The sequence below is a fragment of the Notothenia rossii genome, assembly GCF_949606895.1.
Source record: "Notothenia rossii genome assembly, chromosome: 5".
Classification (NCBI taxonomy): Eukaryota; Metazoa; Chordata; class Actinopteri; order Perciformes; family Nototheniidae; genus Notothenia; species Notothenia rossii.
The window spans coordinates 62957399-62980928 of NC_136903.1; the positions used below are offsets into that span (position 1 = coordinate 62957399).

At 42.0% G+C, this 23530-nt stretch overlaps 1 protein-coding gene and 1 long non-coding RNA gene across 3 annotated transcripts in view; one reads left to right on the forward strand and one right to left on the reverse strand.

The window, feature by feature from the left end:
- On the forward strand, window positions 1-19274 carry LOC307039994 (transcription factor HES-5-like; the record flags this gene model as incomplete). The annotated part of the gene is made up of 3 exons (XM_079682490.1): window positions 1-123; window positions 237-437; window positions 19017-19274. The coding sequence occupies 3 exons, from the start codon at window positions 1-3 to the stop codon at window positions 19272-19274; spliced, it is 582 nt and encodes a 193-aa protein (XP_079538616.1).
- LOC307039996 overlaps window positions 4549-23530 on the reverse strand; it is a 23953-nt gene continuing 4971 nt past the window's right edge. Inside the window, exons 2-5 of one of the 2 annotated variants that reach the window (XR_013808392.1) lie at window positions 7376-7454; window positions 7164-7295; window positions 6697-6886; window positions 4549-4776 (exon numbers count right to left, since the gene is read on the reverse strand). This is a non-coding gene — a long non-coding RNA (uncharacterized lncRNA). Of the gene's footprint in view, window positions 4777-6696; window positions 6887-7163; window positions 7455-23530 lie in introns of both variants that reach the window. The other variant, XR_013808393.1, reaches the window with a different exon arrangement.

Here is a 23530-nt window from a genome sequence, read left to right on the forward strand (position 1 = left end):
ATGAAGCCAGCAGAGATCAGATTCTCTCTACAGAGACCTCTACAGCACAGAGATCAAGACATGGCACCTACAATCACTGCAGCAATGACCAACTCTCAGGAGCCTCACACTCTGACCCACAAGGTAAATTCAAGATTCAACAAGATTTCAATATTGTCCTTCAGATGTTGTCTTTGTTCATGTCAAACCTAAACTCCAGAATAAGATTATTAATGACTTTCTTTTTCTTTCTGCAGCTCAGAAAGCCTCTGGTGGAGAAGTTACGCAGAGAGCGAATCAACAGCAGCATTGAGCAGATCAAGTCTCTCCTGGGTCCAGAGTTCCTCAAACAGCAGCCAGACTCCAAGCTGGAGAAAGCAGACATCCTGGAGATGACAGTTTGTGTCCTGAGACGACTGCAGCAGCAGAATGAAAAGCAAAGAAGACTGCTGAACCACGTCAACCAGATGCAGTGTTCCTCTGATAAGAACCTGAGAGAGGCTGACTTCTCTCTGCTGAGCTCCACAGTCCAGACCAGCATCACCAAAGAGAAGAGTGCAGTCAACAGCACCCCCTGGAGGCCGTGGTAGACCCCTACTGACTGGAGTTACTACCAGACAAACTGAGATGACCATATTGTTCAAAGATTACTCTAAGTGAATTATTCTGAATTCTGAAATACTAAGAACTTTTGTTTGTACAGAAGGTTGGTTTTGTTTGTTTTCGTTATGCAAGATGACATTTCCTGAGGAAATGACAGCAACTATATCTTTCAATTTAAGAAAGAGAGCATTCTCGTGCATGTTGCATGAATCAAATCTGATTGCATCTGCAATTATTACTATTATGTCTCACTGTACTTCATGTATTGGTGGCATAGATCAATGATGAATTTAGTATCCTTTGTTTTGTTATTGATCATAATGATCAACAAATGTAGTGTGTAGAAGAATAACTAAGAAGTGATCTGTTAAAAGATTCAAATGTTTCTTTTTTTCTAAAAGGTTTGCTTAATGTCACACTTTTCCTGTGATACCTTTATATCTCACTGTTTGTCATGTGTGTTGTAAAACTTAGTACATGGAGATATTTCTGACCCCTTCATTGGTATTGAGGATGTTTGAATTGATCAAATCTATTTATTGTCATTCTTATGGATGAGTTGTCATGATGGAATTTACCTCACTTTCTGTGATTATCGAAAAATGTTCTGTTTCAAGAGCAATATGTTCATCCTTCTACAATTAAAAATGTGGTTAATGTTCCATTTTCACAATTTTTTGTGACAATATCATTTACATTTGATCATTGATTATTAAGAACAATGTGACCAAACAGGGAATGTTTTCCTGTCAAGTATACGTGTGTCTTTTATAAAGACAGTTATTCCTCTACTCTGTATGGTGTATTGTAGAAATGTACAAGTTGTTGTTGTGATGTATCATCACCTCTCGTATGAGCTGTCATGTTTTATGTTGCTCATTGTGCCTTGTTGAATAAACAAACAACTCCAGTTCAATATGTTGCTCTTTAGAGTTATTTTACTTTCACCTGCCCTCACTATGATGAGTAGAATGTTTCTTCTATCCTAGAGGTTGCTGGGGTGCGTTATGTTTGCGTAACGGTAATTTGGAGACGCCTGTTAACCTAACTTGCATGTCTTTAAGATGTGGGAGGAAGTCTTATCACTCACACAGGCAAAAGGAGGATAACCAAACGTGCCACATAAAAGCTCCAGCAGGTTCAAAGCTAGGATCCTCCTATGAGCAACAGTGGTATATACTGCACCATCATGATGCGGCTTCACTTACTGTAGCAGTTTACTGATAATCTATATGCACTACATTTTAAGTTATTTTATTCAGACTTCTCGTGAAATGAGGTCACTTACTGTATTTGCAATAAAGGGATTTATCAAGTAATCTAATTCTAATCTTATTAAAATAAAAAAGACAAAGCACATTCAAAAATATTTTTTAAAGCAAGACAATTTGGCTATAACTCTTAAAAGCTGATGTTTAAAAGTATAAGGTTAACACAAAAACGTACCCACTTTATAGAGATTAGACATTGTATTTAAAGTGATGCATAATGAGGCACACTTCTATTGTTCCTCCAGTGAAAGGACAGAGTGTGGGAAACCAGAGGAACCTCACTCTCAGAGCCCTGTGGGACAAAAGATCTTTGCCCGATAGGAAGAGATTAAAGACACCCTGGCTCCCAGAAATGCTAAATTCCTAATGTGTTTAATTTCATAGATTAATATCTATGTTAACTTTTTACAACATGATAAATACTGCTTGGCAAAGCCTTTGCACTAATACGGTTCTGTTAGTGAGCCTAATGAGTTAAATATCATAGATTAATGTTTTTAAGTTTTTCTACCATGATAAAAAAAAATGGCTGGCAATGCTGTTGTGCACATTAGTTAAGTCAGTTAGTTTAATTGTAAGACTACATAATTATGGGGAATTGCGATATAACTGTGTTTTCTGGGTTACAATAGTCACTGGGAAACAGAACATTTTACATTTTTGAGACGACACAGGTCAGTCTTTGCAGACAACATATGACCACATCCAAGTATCAATTATTACCTCAATATATAATTTATATAAAAAATACAGGATTTAAAAAATGTTGAATGACATACAATGTGAGATATCTGCAAACGCCCTAATAAAGCTTGTTTGACATATTGTGATCATTATTTGAATTGTAAAGTGTAAAAAATTGGAAAAAAATATAGGGAATGATTTAATGATCAAATGTTAAAAGTGGATAATCGAAATGTTGATGTGGATATACAGTACGGCTTAATTTTCTTTTGTAAATAGAGATTGTGTGGGAAAACTCAAGAGATCACAGTTTAGCATGATTATCATCCTTAACCCCACAAGCAGCAGATTATTCTCTAAAGGGATTTGGCACACTTCAGGAAACAGCTGCTTCAACCTCCACATGTGATGAGATGATGAGCGTGTGCTCAGTCAAAGTAATTGATCCCAGCATCAGGCAGCAGATCTGCTCTCTACAGGGTCACCACTTTCCCAGATTCACACAGAGCTCTGTGAGTCCTCCACCTGTTCCCCCGGGATCAACCATTGCCCTCATTTCAATAAAACCATTGGGCGTGTGGCATCATTTATTGTGTCACTGAGCTCTCTGATAGGCTGAGACACTGACAGCTGAACATGTTGTTCTCATCTTCTTAATTTTCATATTACTTTAATTGATAGGTGTATACCCCCCCATCGTTCCTTGATTTGAGAAATCATGATATAATTTAGAACATACAATATTTAGCAATAGAATACCCGTTTAGTGGGGAACTAAGATTGTTTAATTATAACATATGACATTCATTAATGCTATGTCACAACAAATTTAGTAAATACAGTCATCAAACTAAATAAAAGGAAGTATAATCAATGAGATCGTTGCCAACATTATTTTGGCAACATTTTAGTTTAAAGAGCTTACGAAATGATGGACAATACTGTTCTTATTACGATAATATACTGTATACTATTATTAATGGGAAATCATTTGTCATTCATGACAATATGCTTGCTGCATTGATCAATCGTGATTTATTACAACTTTCCATGCTCGCTTCCGATGTTGCACGACCACTCCGAAAAAGTGACGTCACGCCACGCATGCACGTCACGAGAATAATACACTACCTATATGGCTGATGTCGGACTCTGGAGACAAAATCGAGTGACAGTTAATAGACTCGGTGCACTTTCAAGAAGAGGTGGATTTTATTGAAGAGGATGCCGGTGTGGTGGAATCAGATCATGCGGGTGAGTCTAACGTGGTGGAACCATACCAGTTTAAGCCACAGTATTCAAGTAGCGGTAGAGATACAGACGGGAGCGAACATGGGGATGATGATCCTGGATTTGGTGGAGATCCGGTGCGGCAACAGAACACAGACTGGTATATACACATTTGACTATAATTCATAGAGATTCTCAATAAATAGTAGATCAATAATAATACATCGTAATGTAGCAGGCACACTTGGCTCAGGCAACAGAACACAGACTGGTATATACATTTGACTATAATTCATAGAGATTCTCAATAAATAGTAAATAAATAATAATAACTCTGCTGAAAAAAACAGCTTAGATAAATGTAGTAGCTCAGGCTGTTGTAAATTGACCAGCCAGTAGATATTAGGCTGAAATGGTTGGCTGGAGAGGGGTTTTGGACACTTTAGCTGGCCAGGATGGGTGGTTTATCCATCTATCACCAGCTTATGTTTAATAATAGTATTAAATATACCCTGCTGGAAGCTCACCAGGATTCCAGGTGACCAGCATACATTAAATACGGGTATGATTATTTAAAGAGAACATAAATATATTACAAAGATTCATTGTGTCATGTATTCTGGTATCTACCAAAATAAAGACATTGTATAGTGTTCATTACAGTATTTTAATTTAATAAATAGCTAGTTAATATAATAAAATACACAGCAACAATACAATAACAATACAATAATTATACAAATAACAGCCAACCTGCAAATCAACCAATACATCAAAAATAAATATAGTATCAAAATCGTGCATTTGATTTAAAATCAAAGTAATAAATATAATTCAATATTTAAATGGTAACAAAAACCGTAACACTATATATGATAAGAAAAAGGCAACAAAGAAAGTGTTTTTGGTTTTTTCTTGTTCATGTCCATAATGTTTCCCATTGTGTAACGTCCAGCCTTTCCCAATCTGGCCAGCACTTCTGTCTGTGGAAGCCACTTCATCAAGCAAACTGAAAAGAAATGTACAGATATAAGTACACTGTAAAAAGAAAACTTGACATTTACGTTAACATTTGGGTTGCTGTGCATGGTTGCCAGAACTTGATCGTTAAAGTATAATACATTACAAATTACAGTTGGTTGGCATAGACATCAGTGTGCGAAAAAGTACACGTCCCACCGTCCGGGACATGTTATTTACAATATCGGACAAGTAGATCTTTCAATTGACTTGTCCGGCGGACAAGTGACGTTTTTCGCCCTGATTTATTGACAAATTATTGATAAATTCAGTTTACAAAAGGCAGAACTCATTCACAAATTGTACGTGTCCGCCATTGTTCGTTTAGAAATGTTAGTTTCGGTTCTGCTTGTCGATTCCTAAGGAAATGCATCTCGCCGCTTTCTGAACAGTTAGGCGGGGCGGGGAGGGGCGGGAAGTGTAGCACAGTGGCAGAGTTGGGAAGCAAAACTTGGTTCCGAGTAGGAACAAATAACAATTGTCCGGTCCCGGGATTGATAAGAGTTGTGAGGACAGGAGGCGAGGCCGAGCCCCGCGGACCGCAGCTCTCTCTCTCTATGCTCCGTATCAGCTGATCGCTGCACGGTGCAGCTCAGCGTCTCTCTCTCTCTCTCTCTTTCTACACACAGCAGATCCGCTGCCCGTTTAACAGCCTCATCTTTTTCAAACTTTCTTATGTTCTTTCTCTAACACATAATGATGGTTATTAAGCGTTTTAGCTTCTGTGTTTTTAATATTGACCCTCATTTCCTTTATGAAGTGAAGCAGCCTCCCTGTGTCCTCGCGCTGTACTCACTTCCCCGGACCCCCAGACTCGGAGGAGCACAGGGATGTCAGTATTGTTTATGAAGCAGGGTATAGAAAGTACATTAATGAAATGAAAATACTATTTATTTACTTTTACAAACAGTGAGCAGCTGGGCAGCTGCAGCATATGTATTGCAGGATATGTGTAAGCATGCAAGCATCTTTGAGTTGTAGAAAAGCGCTAGGCCTATAGGCTATAAATATAATGTATTATTATTATTATTATTATTATTAGGCCTATGTGTTGGACATGTGTGGTTGGACTCTGTCTCACAGGAAGGTTACAGCATGTGTGTTGCAGGACATGTGTTGGACACACAGACTGTGTGGTTGGACTCTGTCTCACAGGCAGGTTGCAGTGTAACATCAGAGGAGACTGGGCCAATTGTACATTCTCAAACTGCACCACTTAGAACTAACTAAACAATGCAAAGATTATTTTTATATAATTGTATTCAGTAACCGTAAGAAATTAAACAGTATGAAGTGATTCGTAAATAGGAATACAGATTTGACTTAATGTTTTCATAAATATATTTTTCTCCCAGTTTGTCATGGGACTTATTTTTACCCTGTCAAAGAACTGGAATCGATAACCGAAAATGACTAGAATCGAAAAGCAGAACCGGAATCGTTAAAATCCAAACGATACCCAACCCTATGTGTGATGCAGTAAAATCTTACCGCTCACTTACGTTAGCGGTGTCGTAAAAACCGTGGGAAAATGTAAAATACGATGGCGAAGAAGAAGATTCCAGTGGCCCCAATTTGTGTCCATTCTGGACAAGTGAAAAATGTATTCGGACAAGTAAATTGCCTAACTCACTTGTCCATGGACAAGTACTCTCTAAAAACTTTTTCTCACACTGACGTTACAGTCAACAATTGTTTATGGTGAATTGCAATGGCAAAAACAAATAGAGCTAGTGTATACGGTGCAGTTCTATTATCTGGGAAATAGAAGAATCGGATCAGGATTCGGTATTGGCAGACAATCAATATCAAATGAATCGGATCATTATAAGCATCAGCACTTGATCACGTTTGTCGACTTGCAGCCTAAATACAAAGATAACTCCACTCCTCTCCTAACAATGCTTACCTCTAATGAGCCTTGGTAGAACTAGTGTCCGAGTCATATGGTCCAGAACTGACTGAAGACATGTGGAACAGAGGACAGGCATGGTTCCATGTACAGGAAACTGGAACTTTGAACAGGTGTTTTCATCTTTTCTGCCTGAAGATTCACAAGTTCTTGATCAGGTGATTGATGTGGGCTGGCATGATCCTTTCTGCAGCGATAAATAAAGAAAACAAAGAAAACATTTTTAATAATAGTAATGATCGTAACAACAATAATATTAGTATAACTATTTATATAGCACTTACACAATTGCAAAGTGATTCTCACAACAAAAATAAAGAATAAAACAATATCAACAATAAAAAAACTAATTATTATAGGAATGTTAAGAGACAAAGAAATGTTTTTTCCGTCATTACAATGCACTGCTGGAAATTACCTTCAAAAGGCTAAATTCAAACTCAATACCATAAATAACTGGGTACCAAAGTGCTTTGCCTGATAGAACACGTTCCACACGGAGCAGCAACCATCCAGCTGGGCCTTTTGCTGCATATCATCTCCTCCCTCTCTCTCTCGGGTGTTAGGTTCCAGTAGATCTCTACTATCCAATAAAACTGAAATTCTCCGAAAAATCATATTAAAAAAGTTACAAACAATTACTTGCTTTTGGCATTGAAATGGATTAGAATCTCACCTTTTTGCTGGATGTCAGGCAGGCCAGGAAGTAATTCCCTTCAAGTCCGCAACCAGTCATTGGAGTTCAAATGCAAAGCCTTAACAATGACAAGAGCGAGAGACTTACATTTCACATTTATATTTTTAATTCATACCAGAACAGTGTGTACAGATGTAGCACTTCATTTCAGACTCCAGCTTACAGCTTCCTGCCTACGACCTGCCTAAGACCAGTATAGAGGAATGTTAAGCCCTCCCACTATTTTCCAAGAGGGCGTTGCCAGATTTTCAATTTCAGGTTTTAACCAGGAGATGGCGCTTCATTCACAAATACAGAAAGACAAGTTTCATGGACTTTCAGTTGTGTTTTGAAGAGCATTTGAACACATCAATATTTTAGATCAACTAAAGTATATCTAATCTTGTAATTCAATAATATATAGTCTTTATATATTAAATAATCATAATTATAATGTAAATGTTTACATTACACTTCTTTATTTGTTATGCTCATACTTTTACCTTTACAATCGTTTGCTTTAATATGCAGTATATTTTTTGTATATGTTTGTGTTTGCTTCCTCCTGCTCCCTTTCGGACACATACTGTATGATTTATTATTATTATTAATATGAAGATATTATTAAGATAAGATAAGATGTTACTTTATTGATTGAACATTTTAGTTTAGAATGTGCTGTCCCACGGTAATTCAGAAGGCTCACAGGTCACATTCCGACCATTATTTAAAACAATAGGTGCTTTCACACCGTCTACAGTTTGATTTGTATAGAGGGAGCTCTGTCAGTGTTCGAATTACCCATTTGCTTTCGGGGAGCCCTATTTTTCAGAGCACATCCTGCTAGTAAATATGTCACACGCACGCTCTGTTGACTGGCGCAGCAGCGCGGATTGTGAAACGTTATGCTAATTGTACTAATGAGACTTATCATATAAGCCACACAGGTTTGAATAGGATTTATTCATTATCTTTACTTATGTTGCGATCTTTTCAGCAACGCCATCTCTAAAACATACTATGGAGGACGGAACATGACATAAGTATAAATAAATAAATGTGTAAATAAATGTATGAAGAAATACAGGAATAAATACGGAAATAAATAAATAAATACAGGAATAAATAAATGTGGAAATAAATACAAGAATAAATAAATGTGGAAATAAATACATAAATAAATAAATAAAAGAATAAATGCATAAATAAATATGGAAATAAATACTTGAATGTATAAATAAATAAAAGTCGAAAATAAAACAGAACACACGTTATTATATATCTTTAATATATTTTCACATTTAGGGTCACTTACATTTAGTTATTTATGTATTTCTGTGTCCATATGCTAATTAGGTGGGCGGTCCTAACCTCAGTCTGATTGGTTACAGGAGTGTGATCATTTCTGACAGATTGGCTTTAGCAGAAGTGGCATGATTTTGTTCTCAGGAGGAGAATTTGAGAGAGTATTAACTAAAAAGTACACGGTAAAAGTACTTCATTTTATTGTTGGTAGCAGTCAAACTAGGACTGACTCCAACAGTGTCCGTTTTATTAAGAACTGATAGTAACAATTATTTGTATCGCTCTGTAAAAGAAAGCAGAAAAAACATGCATTATTTTACTCTTGTACTATCGTCAGAGCCGCTTCTCAGCGATTGCCGTAAAGGCGTGATAAATCGTGCACTCAAAAATTAAGAGCTGCTGATTTGACCAAGCAAACGCGAGAGACGGCTGAGGTGACCGCAGTAACGAACGTGTGCTTCAATAACATTTGGGGGCAAGTCCTCTATACATCGTTCCACACAAAACTGGACATAGTCTTTTGGTTCTCCATTCTCTAATGGTCCGCTAATGATCTCCAATGATCTCCATTGGCTCTTAAACCGATAACCATAAATAAACCTGAGTAGATTTGAATTGTCAACAATTACAACTGTGGATAAACCATTGATGTATAAAGATAAGGGGTAAACAGTAATGCTCCTCCTGCATTCAAATCAGCGCTGTCAGCCAGGCGTTAGAAGTAGAGCCCAATCTGCCAGAAATGATCACACTCCTGTAACCAATCGTGCTTCAGACTGAGGTTGGGACCGCACACTTCATTGGCATATGAACAAAGAAATACATAAATAAATAAATGTAAGCGATCGTAAATGTAGAAATATATTAAAGATATATAATAACGTGTGTTCTGTTTTATTTTCAACTTTTATTTATTTATTTATACATTCATTATATTTATTTCCATATTTATGTATGCATTTATTATTTTATTTATTTATTTGTGTATTTATTTCCACATTTATTTATTTATTCCTGTATTTCTTCATACATGTATTTACACATTTTTATTTTTATTTTTTTATACTTATGTCATGTTCTGTCCTCCATATAAAACGGCGATACAGTTACTACCCATCATTTACATTTCACCGTGACAAGGACAAAAATGTAACGTCAGCTTACCTCATGGCACGAATCCAGACTCATCTTTGGAAAACATTGGCCGGGAAACGATAGAACGAGCAGGTTTCATGCGAAGACCTGTGGCTGCAACCCGGAGCAAAGCAAAAAACCATTGCGTAGCTAACTAGTAGCGCTAGCTTTAGCTAACGTTAGCTAACGAAACGAACTGCTGAGTTAAATTGGAAAACACTGGTGATTAATTATTCTATAATTTGTAAAACTACGGTTTTAAAAACGACAATTTCAAAAATACAGATTATAATGGTCAGATATAGATATACAGATACTAAAGATACTACTAAAGATAGGCAGGTACTTGCTTTCAAGCAGAACACGGGGGAAAACAAATTTAGCAGGAGTGTTTACGTGTTCGGCAACGACGTACAACGGCCTTAACTATTTCTGTCGTCCTATTCAGCCAGTCGGTAACAACCATCGTTTTTCAGACACGTAAACTCTTCAAAAATCACCAGTGGGGTCACTGCTGATGTATTTAATGTTGTAGAATAAAATGTGATTTATCTCTTAAATTTGTGTCAACCACAGACCTTATTTTGAGCCATTTTCCAAAACCCTATAGAGAAAATGCATTGCTTTTTTACGAAGGAGTGCTAAAAATGCTAACTTACTTCCGGGTTTTACGACGCGTCACTGCGGCTCTCTATGAGCAGATGTCATAGGAATGAATGAGGCCCCGCCTCCCACGCTGTATCCAGTTCTCATAGAGTGGCGAAGTCACGCCCATCTACGTCCGGTCCATGGGACCTTATTTCTGAAAAATGATTCATTGAAGTCAATGGAGAGAGAAAACGTATCTTTCGATCCTGTTTGAACTGTGCCACGAATGAAACATATGATGTTTGCCAATCTTAAAAAATTATTTCCATGTCAAAAAAAAGTCACTGTTTGTCTTAAAACAGTTGAAATATAAGACTATGAAAAATACGCAACTAGAAATACTACAAATCCCAGAGTCGCGTAAGTGATATCATTAACGTTACACATTACCCTCGTGTTACTCACCGAAACCTTTTAAAGCCGGTCCCGCATGCTGGCTCTTACGGAACCGACTAACTCCCCTTTTGTGTATTTACAGTTCTCAACATGGCCAGACTTGTAGTGATTTTCACCTCTTTTAACACTTTTCGCTTCATTCTGAAAGAAAGAGGTGAAATGTGCTAACGTGACGGCCATCTTGTTGTTGGTGACGTATGCAAGACCAGAGATGTAGTTCATTGAGCGCTTCACACAAAAAAATGTGTTACTTCACAGTTTTACGACACATTTTTTTTTTTTTGACTTGCAAAATTATCTTTTAAATTGACAAACATATGTGTAATTTGTTGCACAATTCAAACGGGATCGAAAGATAATCTTTCACTCCCCATTGATTTCAATGCATAATCTTTCCGAAATAAGGTCCAATGCAGCTGCCCCGGAAGGGGAGGGACTTCGCCACTCTATTATACATCCATGAAATGAAGCCGCTGACGTCACTTCTTCTTCTTCTGCTTTGGGTTTACTGGCAGGCCGCAAACAACTTCATTTCTTCTTTTATAGTCTAAATAAATAAATTCCGACTTTAAAAAGGTCAGATATTGCATCTAATGTGATGCATAATGAGGCACACTTCTTTTGTTCCTCCAGTGAAAGGACAGAGTGTGGGAAACCAGAGGAACCTCACTCACAGAGCCCTTTGGGACAAAAGATCCAGACCTTTGCCCTGAAGGCACATATTAAAGACAAGCTGGATTCCAGAAATGCTAAATTCCTAATCATTTTTTAAATCAACGATTACATTTTTTTTTTTTTAAAGTTTCTTACAATTATAACAATTGGCAACTTTCTGCTAGTTAGGTTTGCAAAAATAGATTGTTTTGAGGAATTTAAGACAGTTATTTGTCTTGTCTCAGGATTACAATCTTGTGATACTTTGCGACGGATTAAAAGTCACTAGAAAAAATAACACTGTTAAGTTTTGATACCACAAAAGTATCAAATATTAGCTGTTGACCTCAGTGTATTTTTGTTGTATGTTACCAACACAGGATTTTTCACATTTTAAATGGCATCCAGTATGAGAAGTATTTATATCCAGTATTTACAATTTAGCCATTTTTGAGATCATATATATTTGAACAAATTATTGTATTTGAGTTGTAGAATCTAAAGGAAAATAAATAAAGTTAAAATGGAACAATTTAATAATCAAATGGTTGATCAAAATGTCTATTTAGGCTTACAGCTTAAGTTATTTTAATAGACAGAGTGTGGGAAAACGATAGTTACGTATGTAACTACGGTTCTATGAATCCTGGATGACCGCCAGAGGCGGTGCTTTAGCACTGGACATCTTCTGTCTCGCGCATGCGTTGGTCGAATATTTATATCAACAAAGTCACGTGTGACCTCGTATGACCCCGGAAGGCATAAGTTCCGGTGTTGTCAACGAGTTCAGTCCTCTGGAATCTTCTCGCAGAACACGAGATTCTGAGTGACCCAGAACTCTGGTGCTCATCCAGGATTCATAGAACCGTAGTTACATACGTAACTATCATTGTATTTCACCCTTACTGACCGCCAGAGGCGGTGCTTTAGCACTGGATGACCTATACCAACAGAGTCACGAGGAATTCTGAACACTCACCTTATAAGGATGGCGGACTCTGTAGGAGGACCACACCCAGCGGGTGAGGGGCGGAAACATTCACCCTGTAGTATCTGGTGAATGTGCTCAGGGATGCCCATGTGGCCGCGGCACATATCCTCCAGGGGCACACCTCTCAAGGTCGCCCAAGACGTGGGGACACTCCTGTTAGAGTGGCCCTTTACTCTGGGTGGAAGGGGACGGTCATTCGCCTTGTATGCTTTGGCGATCACATCCACGATCCAGTGGGATAAGCGCTGTTTTGAGAGCGCAAAGCCCCTTCTAGGACCACCGTAACCCGAAAAGAGCTGTTCGGACTGACGTATGCCTACGGTAGTCTGGACATAAGCTCTGAGGGCCCGCACCGGGCACAGGAGTCTTGACCTCTCTTCCCCCTCCCCTGGTGGGGGGTCAAACCGTGCCAGCTGGATGGGTCGATTACAATGAGAGCGTGCCAGCACTTTAGGGAGGAACGCTGTGTTTGGCCATAAGGTGACACCTGAGCCATCTGAGTTCCACCTCAGGCACGAGCTGTTCACGGACAAGGCCTGAAGCTCGCTTACACGCTTTGCTGAGGTGATGGCAAGAAGGAAAGCGGCCTTAGCTGAGAGCCACTTCAGTTCTGCCTGTAAAACGGGTTCAAAAGGCAGTGAGCATAGGGCCTCCAGTACCAAGGGCAGGTCCCATGTAGGAGCCCTTGGAATATTCGGGGGTAAAGTCTCAGAGCTCCCTTTAAGAAAAGGGATACCAGCCTATGGCTCCCCACTGTACTGTTGTCCACCCTTGCGTGCTGAGCTGATATGGCAGCCACGTACACCCTGACGGTAGCGGGACGCCGGCTGTCGTCCAGGAGGGACTGCAGGAACTCAAGGATAGTAGGCACCGAGCAATGTACTGGGTCCTCATTTCGCCCTCGGCACCAGTCGGAAAACAGCTTCCACCTGTTTTCGTACTGCCTACGAGTAGATGGTGCCCTAGCATTGAGAATAGTCCTCCTGACAGGCTCTATGCAGTCGCTCAGTAGTGGGTCGGGCCCTCCAGTGGCCATACCCACAGCTGGAGGCAGCAGGGGTCGGGGTGCCACATCCGACCCTCCAGTTGAGACAAGAGGTCCATCCTGTTGGGGAGACGCCAGGCAAGGAGCTGCCCAGGTCAGGTCTGGGACACCTCTAGTAAACGTGCAGATTTGGTGCCCCCCTGGTGATTTATGTGGTACACCGTTGTAGTGTTGTCCGATCGGACAAGCACATGCCTCCCCCTCAAGTATGGCAGGAAGTGTCTGAGTGCTAGGTGCACAGCTCGCAGCTCTAGCACGTTGATGTGCTCTGTGCAGTCCTGAGCAGACCACTGCTGTCCTGTTTTGCCACACCGCCCCCCATCCGGACAGGCTGGCATCTGTCGTAACGATCTCTCTGCGGAAGGGGACTTAGCCCATGGTCACGCCCCTCGACATATATAATCTCTCTCTCCATGGGGATAGAGCGGAGAGGCACTGTTGTGACACCCTGATTCTCCTGTGCCTGTGCCACCTGGGGTCTAGGTGGAGGCCGTTCAGCCATCTCTGCAGGGGGCGCAGTGACAATAAGCCCAAAGGAACGGCAAGCTGAGGCAGCTGTCAGCTTGCCCAAGAGGCGAAGAAACAGGATATATGCCAGAGACCTGCCCCCTTTGAATAGGGGAAGAAGCTGGAGGATGTCGTCCAGGCGCTGAGCAGATGGACAGGCCCGCATAGTGACTGTGTCCAGAGCCACCCCAATGAAAGTTAGGCTCTGAGAGGGGTTCAGGCAACTCTTCTCCATGTTTACCCTGAGGCCTAGTCTGGCGACATGAGAGAGAAGGAGAGCCGTGTCCTGGGTCGACTGCAACCGCGATGGTGCGCCGATTAACCAATCGTCTAAGTATGGCAGAATCTTCATACCCTGCGACTGCAGGGGCGAAAGGGCTGCCGCGACACACCTGGTGAACACCCTCGGGGAGAGGGAGAGTCCGAATGGGAGCACCTTGAACTGGAATTGGCGGCCTCTGAAGGCAAAGCGAACAAACTGCCTGTGATGAGGTACAATAGGCAAATGAAAATAGGCGTCCTTCAAGTCGATGTACGTGAACCATTCCCCCCTGGCAATGGTACGAAGAACGTCCGCTGTGCTCAGCATATGGAACGGCAAGACCTTTAGGAATTTGTTGAGTCCCCTTAAATCGAAGATTGGGCGGAGTCCACCGCCCTTCTTCCTTATCAGGAAGTAGGTCGAGTAGAAGCCCCCGGGTTGTGAGATGGGGTCCACAAGCTGGATTGCACCTTTGGCAAGGAGGACTGACAGCTCTTGGTTTAGGGCGACTTCTTTTGCCGGGTCGTTCATGGTGGTCATTTTGACCCGGCTGAAGGCTGGGGGACGGCGTCGGAACTGAAGCTTGTACCCTTGGGTTAAGGTGGAAACCACCCAGGGGTCTGAAGCTTGAGCTACCCAGCAGTTGAGCTGTTGCTGGGAGAAATAACCGACAGCCGGCCCCGGACCCTCAGTATCTTGCCCCCCGGCCCCTAGCTCTGGGGGGGCGACGGTTAGGCACCGGGTACCGAGACTGCCTTGGGGGCGAGTTAACAAGACCGTAGCGGGCCGGCCCCCTCGTGGGACGCTGGGGTCCCTGGCGGGCATCGGGGTGAGCCGGTGGCTGGGAGCGGTCTCGGGAGGCAGGCGCGGAACCTCTAGGCCTACCCCCCCGGGGCATGTCTCTGCGAAGAGCTGAGAACTGTCGCCTGGTCTGACTAGCTTGGACAGTCCGTTCGAGCACCTGTACGGCAGCTGAACCGAACAACTCCCCCGGTTCCACTGGGACAGCCCGGAGAGTCCTCCTACATGCCTCTGATAGGGGTGACTGTGACAGCCAAACCTGGCAACGAGTCTGGACGAGAGTGGACATCAGGCGCCCAAGCTCTCTAGACATCAGAGCAAACGCCTGTACTGAGGCTGGTAGTGGGAGCGCTGTGAGTCTCCTGCTGCAGGGAAGCCGAGAGGGCGAGCATGAGGTGAGAGAGGGAATTGCCTATACGGCCCATGCGCGCCGCAGCATCGTAAGCCTTAGTGAGCAGGTCATCAGTGACCTGGGGTCCTACTGGGGTCGCGGGCACCTGGCCTCCGACCTCAGAGCTTCGTCAGGGGAAACTATGAGGGAAGCAATGGTCGGCTCAACAGCCGGCATGTGGTCAAGGCCAGCACTTGCCGCACCCTGCATAGCTGCCAGGGCTCGGCCGTCGCTCGTAAGACGGTGAAGAGCCTTAGTGTCCCTCCAGCATGCATGTAACTCCCACAGATATTCATCAGAGGGAGGAACGGTAAAGGTGGCGGGTGTCAGAGTGCGCCTGAAGAACGCATTGGCAGGCGGCGCTACTGGCTGCTGTACATCCAGCTGCTGGCGGGCCAGTGCCATACGAATGACGGTACCCAAGGAACCCTCATCTGCCCCCACCAAAGATCTCTGAACTGAGCTACCGGAGCAAGGCCCAATAGTCTGGGATGTGCCCCTGTCATAGTCATTAAATTGAGTGGCTGAAGCTGCCATCAAGAACACATCGTCCTCTGGGACCGGCTCAGCCCTGGGTGGGTCGGGTGCAGCCGTATGCTCTGTATGGGCACTAGAATGGAGAGTCAAGAGGAGTGACTTCATCTGGGCTAGCTCAGTAGTGAGTAGGTCCACCCTGGAGGAAAGCTTATCAGGCTTAGTCCTCTTCTTGGGCGGGGCACCCGCGGCCTCTGTAGCCCAACGCCTAGGATGGGTAGGTTGGGCTAGGTCCAACTGTGCAGGTGGAAAGCCACCTTTAGTTAGTAGTTCAACCTCGGCTAGTCTCGCAGCTCTTACCGTCCGAGGTAAGATGGTGCAATTCATGCACGGGTCCTCCGAAAGGCCCTCCCTCAGATGCTCAAGGCCAAGACAAGAGGGGCAAAGGTCGTGGCCATCCTCTGGTTAAAGAGGAGCCATACAGGTGTTACAACTGTTAAACATAGCGTGAGCGTGAGCAGTCTGCTAACTGGGGTGAACAAAGTGAAGTCAGTAAACCAACTGTATGTAGTGAGAGGGGAGCGGAAGCACTCTCTTCACTAGCGCTGTAGCAAGTTAACCTTTGAGCGAGAGCACTCAGTTAACTGGAAGATGGAACAGTAACCAACTGTATGCCAGGAGAGTGGAGGGAAAACACTCTCTTCACTAGCGCTGTAGCAAGCTAACTTTTGAGCGAGAGCACTCAGTTAGCTGGGGATTGAACAGTAACCAACTGTATGCCAGGAGAGGGGAGCAGAAACACTCTCTTCACTAGCGCTGTAGCAAGCTAGCTTTTGAGCGAGAGCACTCAGTTAGCTGGGGATTGAACAGTATCCAACTGTGTGCCAGGAGAGGGGAGCGGAAACACTCTCTTCACTAGCACTGTAGCAAGCTAACTTCTGAGCGAGAGCACTCAGTTAGCCGAGGGATTGAACAGTAACCGACTGTGTGTCAGGAGAGGGGAGCGGAAAAACTCTCTTCACTGGCGCTGTAGTAAGCTAACTTCTGAGCGAAAGCACTCAGTTAACTGGGGGTTTAAACAGGTAAGAACACAATTATGTAAAGTGAGAGGGGAGCGGAGACGCTCTCTTCACTGGTACAGCACGCAATTTAGCTTGAGCGAGGACGCTCGGCTAACTTGCAAAATTAGCACAAAATGATAGCGATCTCACCGGATGACGTGCAGGAGCGTCCGCTTTTAGCCGATCCGGCTCCTGAGGTCCGAGCGGTGAACACCGCGGTCCCCTCCTTAGGGAGGCGACAGCCCGTCGCAGCCTTTGGAGGGATAGCGTCTTTCAGCCCGCAGCTCCGATCGAGGCGATCGCAAGGCTACCGGTAGCGATGAGTTAAGTCAAACTTCCCAAAAGCTTCGTTTTGGGTTCTACTCAAAAAGTAGTTACCGACGCAGCGAGAAGATGAAAAAGGACTGAACTCGTTGACAACACCGTAACTTATGCCTTCCGGGGTCATACAAGGTCACACGTGACTTTGTTGATATAAATATTCGACCAACGCATGCGCGAGACAGAAGATATCCAGTGCTAAAGCACCGCCTCTGGCGGTCAGTAAGGATGAAATAGAACACTGGAGAGCAGAGTGCAGCATGATTATCATCCTAAACCTCGCGAGCAGCAGATTATTCTCTTGAGAGGTTTGGCACACTTGAGGAAACAGCTGATTTAACCTTCTACCCTCGTCTACAGAGCTGACATTTTGATCCGGCTTCTCATGATGAAAAAAAAGTTTGTGGAAAATGTTATAAAAAAAAGAAACAGAAAAAGAAGGTTGTCAAAATAATTTGGTAAAGCCATCCAATGGTGTGGCTTACCTCCAGATGGTGGGTGATGTCCGGTTCTGTTTCTACCACCACACACGTCCAGTATCAGTGACAAAGGCTCCGTTCAAAGTCCTTTTGTTGTTCACTGACCACAGCATTCAGAGTTAGTGTGGGAAACTGAGACCAACTTTCTACCCACACAAGTCAAGAGAGTGTGCTACATCTGGAGATAAGCATGTCACTGTGTCCTTAACATTTGAATATAGAATGGAAATGTGAATATTTTTCATCACATGTAAGAATAACATTTATAAGATACAATTTTTTATTTATTTTTCAAGTTGGAGAAAAACAGGGACATTTTTTTTAATGATGATTATATCTGATTTGAATAAGAGTAAAAAAGGTAATATGTAAAAACATAAAAAGGTTTTGAAGGACATTTTTTCTGAATACTTATTGTAGTTAAATGGAAGTTACACAGTACTTTAAATCCAGCAATTCAATGTCGGTATCAAACGTGTGTGATGAAATGATGAGCGTGTGTTCAGTCAAAGTAATTGATCCCAGCATCAGGCAGCAGATCTGCTCTCTACAGGGTCACCACTTTCCCAGATTCACACAGAGCTCTGTCCCCCACCTGTTCCCCTGGGATCTAACCATTGTCCCTTGGGGCAATAAGAGCATTAAGTGCATTAAGTGTGCTGCATTCATTATTGTCCCAACTTGCTCTCTGATTGGCTGAGACTGTGAGAAAGTGCAGTGAGACCCAGACCCACACATTCATATGGAGATGTGGGACTATAAATAGGAGGGATGAAGCCAGCAGAGATCAGATTCTCTCTATAGAGACCTCTACAGCACAGAGATCCAGACATGGCACCTACAATAACTGCAGCAATGACCAACTCTCAGGAGCCTGACACTCTGACCCACAAGGTACATTCAAGATTCAACAAGATTTCAATATTGTCCTTCAGATGTTTTCTTTGTTCATGTCAAATCTAAACTCCAGAATAAGATAATTAATGACTTTCTTTTTCTTTCTGCAGCTCAGAAAGCCTCTGGTGGAGAAGTTACGCAGAGAGCGAATCAACAGCAGCATTGAGCAGATCAAGTCTCTCCTGGGTCCAGAGTTCCTCAAACAGCAGCCAGACTCCAAGCTGGAGAAAGCAGACGTCCTGGAGATGACAGTTTGTGTCCTGAGACAATTGCAGCAGCAGAATCAAGCTGTGGACTCAGCAGCTGTCAACCAGGGCTACTCCAGGTGTGTCCAAGAGGTGACACACTTCATGTCCAAAGAGCAGGGTAAGACTCAGTACCAGAGAAGACTGCTGAACCACGTCAACAAGATGCAGTGTTCCTCTGATAAGAACCTGAGAGAGGCTGACTTCTCTCTGCTGAGCCCCACAGTCCAGACCAGCATCACCAAAGAGAAGAGTCCAGTCAACAGCTCCCCCTGGAGGCCGTGGTAGACCCCTACAGACTGGAATTACTTCCAGACAAATTGAGATGACCATAGTGGTCAAAGATTACTGGAAGTGAATTATTCTAAATTCTGAAATACTAAGAACTTGTTCTTGTGTTTGTAGAGACGGTTGGTTTGGTTGGTTTTCCTTATTAAGATTACATTTCCTGATGAAATCAGAGCAACTATGTCTTTCATTTTAAGAAAGAGAACATGTTCTCGTGCATGTTGCATGAACTAAATCTGATTGCATCTGCAATTATTATTATGCATCACTGTACTTAATGTATCGGCCAAATACAGTACTATTGATAAGTCTGTTTATTTTATTTGAAATATTTACTGATCATTTTGATCAAAAGCCTTTCCTTAAAGATATGTTTAATATCCTAGTTTTCCTATTGCAAGTTTTGGTATACACTATATTAGGCAATGGTGATATTTTTTACCTTTGAATTCTTATTGATAATTTGATCACAAATCTAATTTGTCCTATTTATGGACATTCCCTCACTTTCTGTGATTGTTTAATAATGATCTGTTTTAAGATCAATATGTTCCTCCTTTGAATTACCCTTTTTTTTTTTAAAGGCTTTATTAATGTCACACTGCTTCAGTTTTCCAGTGTCTATGTTATTCTTATTAATTGTAATAATGAATTGACTTTTTGGTTATTAATAATGATGGGACCTGTTGTAAGGTTTCTTTTAGCTATTTTTAAGTGTAAATGTTATTAATTCATTTGGAAAAAGTATCTTGAAAGGAAAGTGAGCACTGTGTGCTCAAACACTCTTCATCTTTGGTCTTTTGTAAAGACGGTTCTTCCTCTACTCTGTGTGAGTACAGTGTCTTGTAGAAATCTACAAGTTGTTGTTGAAGCTGTCATTCTTTATGTTGCTCATTGTGCATTGTTGAATAAACAAACACTGCCAGTTAAAAGTTTTGCGTTGTTTCATGTTCTTAACTTACATTGTGCAATAATTAATAGAGGTCCCTCTCCATCATCACTTCTACCTTTAATCGACAAATTTAGCACAAACAGTTAATTGTTTGTCCATTACAAACCTGTTAAAAAGGTGACTACAACGAGTCATCAATGTTTTATTAATCTATATGGAATCAGTTAAACCATCAAACTAATTAACAAAAAGTTCATTTCAAAAACACTGTTGATGATGCTACATTCTTTTGACAACTAATATCCGTTTAGGTGTTTCAATGTGAAAACTTTAAAGTAAACAATTGTTCTCTTTTGAGGTCAGATATTATATCTTAAAGGTGGGGTAGGTAAGTTTTGAGAAACCGGCTCGAGATACACTTTTTGTTATATTCCATGGAATGCTCTTAACATCCCGATAGCAATGAATATCTTAAGTGCTTTGACAAAAAATCCATACAAAAATGTAATCTCTGGAAGCCGTAGTAATGTAAAAAGTGCGACCAATCATTTTAGACGGCCCGGCTAAAATAACTGGATGGCATACCTGCCTGTCAGCCTTCCATCTGTGCACAAACTTATCTCGTGCCCTCATTGGTCATGTGTGCGTTCGTGTGTGTTGGAGGAGGGGCTCTGTAAGGAAGTGGGAGATTTTTCCCGGCTGTTTATTTTCAAATGATAGCGCACTCGAGATGGTTTCTCCAAAATTACCTACCCCACATTTAAGGGATGGATAAGACACGCTTATTTTGTTTCTCAATTAAAAGGACAGAGTGTGGGAAAACAGAGGAAACTCACTCACAGAGCCCTGTGGGACAATAGATCTAGACCTTTGCCCTGAAGGCACAGAGACTAAAAGACATACTGACTCTTACAATTAAAACCTTGTTTTGTATTACGCATTTGGTTGTAACTGCCCATCTGATAGTAGAAATCAGCAGCATTACTCAGGGGTAGTCATTAAGGGTAAAATGCCACTGGCACTCCGGGCCGGTGGAATTGTATTATTACTGGCCCCACCATTGTAACCACTGGCCCGGAGCATTCGTCCAAAAAAAATCGACTAATAATGAAGAAAATGAATACATTTGTTGCAATAGTAATGAATGCACTAACTACATTACTACTTGTACTACAACATTTGAATAATCAGTTCTTCCTCATTTTCCTCAATTGTTCATATTTGGTTTATTCAAATAATGATATTGTGGTCATTGTTAAAAAATGTCTGCTATTATTATGAGTATTATTATTTGTATAATTCGCTTTCTGCCTTCCTGTCATTAGGAGTTAGAAATGTAATGGCTATGTAGTAGGTCAGATTAGAACCTTCATTATCCTAAACTGCTGGGACATTTCCCTATAGCCAATACCTTTATATTTTCTACTCTTCACTTACTTGTCAGCATAGGCCGGCATTGATGTACAGAGCCGACAGAAGACCTTGTTTATATTGGCATCATATTGAGAGGTGCAGTGACGCGTCCTAAAACCAGGAAGTAAGCTGCTGGTTCCCTCGACAAAAAAGCAATGGGATTTCTCCACAGGGTTTCGGCAAATAGCTAGAAATAAGGTCTGTGGAAAACAAACCTGTTTGATAAATGCACGTTTTGTTCAGCCGGATAATCTCCACATGTCTACCCTACTTTTATAATTTTCGAATAATAAATCTAATCGATATATTATAAAAGGGTTTTAGGACGCGTCACTGCACTACTTCTTCTCATATTCCCTGTCACTCTCCTTGAACTCCTCCGGTGACTTTCTTTTATTTGAAGATTGTTTTGTTGCCCGGCGGTTGGCCGGTTACCGCTGGTATTAAAAACATTTTGGCGAATGGTTAGGTGGCGCGATAGTCTGTAGTGAAGGAGCGCGCTCCCGCTCACGGGAGCCTGCTCGCGCTGCGCACCGCAGCAAACAGCTTTTTGCTTTTCACCCAACAACAACAACCGACTCACGAAACGCTATGGTGTAGCGTTAATAAACGAAACAATTTAACAAAATTGCTTGTCAAAATACCAATACCACAGGACCATTTTTTTTTTTTAAAGCAATATTTTTTGTGGCCCGAGCGGGCAAGTGGAAAGTACGTTATGCTGGCCCGGGGGCGTCTATTGTTATTCCAACCCAGTTTAGATTTAACCACGCCCACTTCCGCATTACGCAAGGATCGATGTAGCTCTACGCAATATAATAGTGCATCTTTGTCAATATGACTGACGAACACACTTATGCAGTGCTGAGGTAAGGTTAATTCATCATTTAATATTAATTCCTGATGGATATATGAGGTATACATTAGCAAACATCACCCCCATCCCTCTGTTTAGAGGCAGGACACTCAGTGCCCCTCTACACGCTCTGACTCCTCTTCACCCCCATCCCTCTGTTTTATCCCATGTAACCTCCCTGTTAATACAAATCCATTACCCTACATCACAGTATTAAATGACTAAAGGTCCACTGCCCTCTGCAGTCATGAAATCTTTCCAGAGGCTGGTGTTGATCCAACCTAAAGGACATCAGATGACCCCTACTTGACCTCCTGCAGTTGATGCAAACAGGTAAGTGGATCATGCAGTCAACTTGGGATTGTATCCTGGGACTTCAGCATTCAGCAGTCCCCTGTTCCTACCTCACCCCTCCCACTGTCCTAGCCTTCACCTGGTGAGACCTATTTTACACCAATTAAAAGGCATGATTATTACACAGTCTCTTATTCAGAGTGCCTAATTAATGTATATATTTTTTTACAGTGCAGATTTTGGCTTTTTTGGGACCATCGCACATGTGTGTAAGTAACAAGTAGGGATGCACCGAATATTCGGCCGCCGAAAATTATCGGCCGAAAATGGTTAAAAAGGCCGTTTCGGCTTTCGGCCGAAAGGGTTCTAGCACCGAAAAAATATCACCGAATGTCAGAGAACAGGGTTACGTTGGTAAGCTAACGTGTTGTTGTGATGACGTAATCAAAACGCGGCGACAAGCACGGCGCGCGACCATGCTCGCGGCTGGCTCACAGCCAACATGTCTGCCGCTTGGAGATATTTAAAGATATCAGAGAAAGAGGCGCAGATTGCGATTTGTAAAACGTGTTCAGCTGACATTTCTCGAGGGGGTGTAACTGCAAAGACTTTCACCACTTCGGGATTACTCCACCACTTGAAATCAAAACACCCGGACAAATATGCGGAGTAAGATCAAATCACAAGCACTGACAGCGAGAGACTGTTCAGCGCTGCCTCTCATGTGCTTGATGAGAAGAGGAACAGACTTATGGCTCATAAAGCAGAGAAGCTACTGTTCATTAAAAAGAACCTCCCACT